A 4,677-nucleotide genomic window follows, 5' to 3' on the forward strand; every position below is an offset into this window, starting at 1 on the left:
AAAGCGACTGATTAAAGGTTGCCTTTGAGGAGATGGGGAGCGGAGGGCAGTAAGAAGCACTTGTTGCTGTGTTTCTTGCAGTGTCGTCCCCCCCCCCCCTTCCCCATGCGCGGTCGTCTTGTCTGACACTGCGCGGCCTCGTGTCCAGGTGGTGATCAAGTCGAGCTTCAAGCCGTCGCTGCTGGCGCAGAAGATCGAGGTGCGCATCCCGACGCCGCTCAACACCTCCGGCGTGCAGTTGATCTGTATGAAGGGCAAGGCCAAGTACAAGGCCTCGGAGAACGCCATCGTCTGGAAGTGAGTCGCCGCGTCAATCTCGACCGGGAAGAGAGGGTCTCCCACGTCTCCCCGACCGGCCAGTGCGGTGGCGGCTGCACCGACCGCGAGCGGACGACGGTCTCCGTGTCACCGAGTTATCTGGAGTTGGCAGCGTTGTCGTTCGTTGGTGTTTTAATAGTACGCTGATGGAAAAATGCGTCGGCCTCACTGGAGGCTGCTACCTTTGCGATGTGTCAGCAGCTAGCCACCTTGCATGAGCAAGTTCCGCAGCCCGGTCGTGTGTGGTTTGTCAGGGAAGGGAGAGGGACTCTCGCCTTGAGCCGGCGTCTTGCACGGCGCCGTTGACGGACCTGTCCCGCCCGGCCCCGCCGCAGGATCAAGCGCATGGGCGGCATGAAGGAATCGCAGATCTCGGCCGAGGTGGAGCTGCTGCAGACCGACAACAAGCGGAAGTGGACCCGACCGCCCATCTCCATGAACTTCGAGGTGAGGCGTGCCCGGGAGCGGGCTGGCCGGCCGGGTGGTGGGTGACGGGCGCGCCCGGTCAGACAGGGAGGCCGGGCTGCTGGCGGCGGCTCCGACAGACGGGCGCCACTGAGGCAGGGGTGAATGGAGGGAGAAAAGTGGGGACCTGGAGCGTGTGAAGCTGAAGGACTCGTGGTAAGACTGCAACGGTGATCTGGGCTGCAAACAACCTGTTGTCGGGTCGTCTAGTTGATGGAGATGCCGACACTTCTGCGGGCGAGATCAGGTACACGCCAGGGGTGAGTCGCCTGATTTTACCCGTGTTTAGCGGCGATGCTGGCGCGGCTGCGGTACCTCTCAGACATGTCTGCAGCCGGCACTGGCCGGTCGTCCCTGGCGAGAACCTCACCAGCCGTGGCTCAGTGCCGCCGGTGGTGACGTCCCCGCTCCCCGCAGGTACCGTTCGCTCCGTATGGTTTCAGGGTGCGCTATCTCAAGGTCGGGGCTCAGTGCCGCCGGTGGTGACGTCCCCGCTCCCCGCAGGTGCCGTTCGCGCCGTCCGGCTTCAAGGTGCGCTACCTCAAGGTGTTCGAGTCCAAGCTGAACTACTCAGACCATGACGTCATCAAATGGGTGCGCTACATCGGCCGCAGTGGGCTCTACGAGACCCGCTGCTAGCGTCGCGTCCGCGGCGCCGCAGGCCACACAGCAGCGCAGGACCGAGCCGAGAGGCGGCGGCGTCCCGGCCGGGGGGGGCGCCGGCACAGGCTCGAGGACGGGCGGACGGGGGCGGGGGCACCGGTGACAGGCTCCCGTGTGCTCCGTCCGGTCCGAGGCGTTTGCTTCCGTTTTTGGTTTATTGAGAGACAGCTGCATGTTAGGTGTGACGTTATGCGCCCATGACAGAATTGGAACAGCGTCGGTATGCGCACGGTTGGGTCGCTTCGATCTACGAGACAGCTTTGCTTGCGGCTCGCGTTGGGAGAGGTCGTATTGACAATGCTGGTGTATCTCCACGTGCCCGGATTCGTGTATGACTTTATGAAAACCCTGCTTATGGTCGGAAGTGTCTTTTCTACATTTAGTTCAATATTGGGGGCGGTGAGAATTCCAATATCATCATGAAGCCGGCCTGGCGTCAGGCTGGCACCGAGCGTCAGTCGGGGCGCGGGGTGGATCTCACCACGGACCGCACGACATTCCTCGTAGGCGCAGGACCGGCGCGCGTCGTTAACAGATCTGGGTGTGCCGCTTCCCACGGGTGTCCAGCGGTGCGCGCGCGGGCCGGGATGTCAACCCGGCGCTGCCGTGAGCACGTGGCTACTCGCGAACGCCCCGGCCGATACAGGCCGCGTTGTTCGCGGGCGGCGCGAGGAGGCGCTGGACCGCGGCCGTCTTCGCGGCGCATGGATGTAATAGCGTGGTTGTTCTGTGGTTCTAATCTGGCGTGCATTCCGTTATGTGTTGTTATCCTGTGGCAGATATCTAGACCTTTCCCTGCTTATCGCGTCGTCCTGTCGGGTCGCCACCTTGTTAGTGATCACCTCCGTAGCAGTGGTTCCATGTCGGCCCCCCTGTATTCGTCAGACGAGCGCCAATCATGTTTACGTCCAAGCTATGGCACCAATACACAGCTGCTTAGTCGAAGGGGCCGTAATGGATGAGAGGACGCGCGAGGTCTCCTTCGCGTGCGATGTTCTCTTGGTTGGACTTGTCGATGAGTAGGACTTGTGGGGCGTGCTCACCATGGCCATGACCCGTGAGTGGCGGCACGCTAAGCGCAGGGCGCGTGAGCGAACATTGCGGAACTCGTGTGCCTTTGCGCGAGTCCCGCGCGATCCGTCTGCACAGACGTGTTACCGGGTGTCCCCAGAAATGTAGGCACCACAATTATGTCGGCCACAATTCCTTCAGTTATGAACCAAATGAAAGAAATGCACGCTTGTCTGGAGCGTGGCGCATTCAGATTATAGAACCATCACTTAATCGGTGACCGCAGGAACGCGTGTCCCAAGTACCTTCCTTACCGTTCACTGCGCCGTGGCATGCCTCTTGGCCTCTTGTCGCGTGAGCGCATGATCTCCGACATCTCGCGCATGACAGTTCTAACGCTCACTCGAGCTAGCTTGGTTTTCGCGGGTGTGCACCACACCCCGAGGGGTGCGCCCCTTAGGTACAAATGCATCGAGTGGGATCGGGCGAACGCGCCGACTAAGGTCACAAACGGAAAATGGTGAGTTCTAGTCCGGGAACAATGCCGGTTCTCTGGTCCTTACTGAGCTGTCCACTCAAGAGGTGGAGTAATGTTGCTTCAAGTTGAGAAGCGGTCCGGCGGCGTGCGCTGGGCTTGGCAAGTTGTTTTCACTTCATGTCGATGATGTTCATGTACATTTTGGTCCGGAGGGCCGGAGTGGGCCCCTCCGGGGTGAGATCGCGTTCGTCACCGCGATGCGTTTACTCCAATTCTTGCGTCTCGTGCGTGCCGAATCATGGGAGGTTGCCAGTATTGAGGAGAGTTGTCTGCATCATCCAGGAGAGTTATCTGCATTGACGGCCTTACTTTTGGTTTAACGCGCGCCCGGGTGACTGGTTAAATGCCCTTCGCTCGGGTGGAGAGTCAATTTAACCCTCCCCCCCCCCCCCCCCGAGATCTCGATAAGATAGCTAGACACACCAAATTCACAAGTGAATTCACGTGAACTCACTCATGCTCAAATTTGAGCTTCCGAAGTCATGACCTTGGGGTTAAATCAGGTTACGCAAATTCAAGCTCCAGATTGGTGTCCAAAGCGACCCCGAACTTCTATCGCAGCTGCCGTGAACCTTCATACCTGTTCTAAGCAAAAGGTGAAGCTTTCATTCGAGGTCAGTGACTTTTTACTTTTAAAAGGTCAAGGCGACCAGCCATGATTTTATGAAGCGAGGGGGAGTTTGGTATAGGCATCACGCCGGTTTTTTAACTGCTCCTGTCGTGAAAAATCTACAGCGAAAAATGCGAACGTAAAGGGGTACTTCCCACCCCACCCCCCCCCCCCCTTGGCTTTGTCCCTGCCATGCTACCTGCCTCCCATGGCTAGAGATACTGTGTGGGTCGGGGGTACGGTCTCCGGGTCCCGGAAAACCGGAAATTTGGGAGTCTTGGGGTCCAAGGGTGGTGGGCCCCTGGACCCCAGGGAGGGGTCCAAGCTTTGAGAGGGCCCTTTTGCGTTGATCGCAGGCCGCCGAGTCGATAAGGGTCAGTATGTTGATGGGACACCACCGCTGCTGTGCGGTCATCTCCTTGTTGGCATCGGCCTGGGGCCCACTTCCCAAGCAGGGACAACGTCGAGACCAGCGAGTAAGAAAGCTGGGACCAGCGTTTTAAATTGATCGGGTTCACGACCTTTGTCGGGCGCACACATAGTGCTTAACAGGAAACCCTGTGTTGACAAGGGGCCTGAGTCGACTAGAGGCAGGGCTCGAGGAGGCCCGAAAAGATTGCAGGGCCTACCGGGAACAATGATCGAGGGCCAGATCGGAGGGCGTAAGGATACGAAGGGCTGATCGGAACTGTCCGGCTCAGCGGGGACAGGCCATGAAATGACCCTTTGATGGTCCTTTGCGCCGATCGGGGACCTCTGGGTCGATACAATGGGCTATGTGTCGGTCAGGCTCTACCAGTGTACTGTGCAGTCGGCTCTGTGTCGGTATGGGCCGGAGGGCCCACTTCCCTAGCAGCGACAGAGCCGGGGCCAGAGATTTACATTGGTCTAGACGCCCTTACTTGCCAGAGGCCCACAGTGCGCTTACAAGAGTCGTGCGCTGGCAAGAGGCCCCGTGTCGATAGAGCTGTGTTCTCAGAGGCCGCAAGGTGACCCCGAGGGCAGTCACGACCGGAACCACCGGAACCAGCCACAGGAACCGACGATCAAGGGCCCGATCAGGGCGCGCAGA

At 59.5% G+C, this 4,677-nt stretch overlaps 1 protein-coding gene across 1 annotated transcript; it reads left to right on the forward strand.

Moving 5' to 3' along the window:
• Positions 1-148: 148 nt before the first annotated feature.
• On the forward strand, positions 149-1,485 carry LOC119096402 (AP-2 complex subunit mu-A-like). The gene is made up of 3 exons (XM_037219282.1): positions 149-297; positions 654-765; positions 1,288-1,485. Exons 1-3 carry the CDS (start codon positions 248-250, stop codon positions 1,420-1,422), a joined length of 297 nt encoding a protein of 98 aa, XP_037075177.1. The 5' UTR covers positions 149-247; the 3' UTR covers positions 1,423-1,485.
• The last annotated feature ends 3,192 nt before the right edge of the window (positions 1,486-4,677 follow it).

Source organism: Pollicipes pollicipes, unplaced genomic scaffold (assembly GCF_011947565.3).
Source record: "Pollicipes pollicipes isolate AB1234 unplaced genomic scaffold, Ppol_2.1 Scaffold_4295;HRSCAF=5057_pilon_pilon_pilon, whole genome shotgun sequence".
NCBI classification, from domain to species: Eukaryota; Metazoa; Arthropoda; class Thecostraca; order Pollicipedomorpha; family Pollicipedidae; genus Pollicipes; species Pollicipes pollicipes.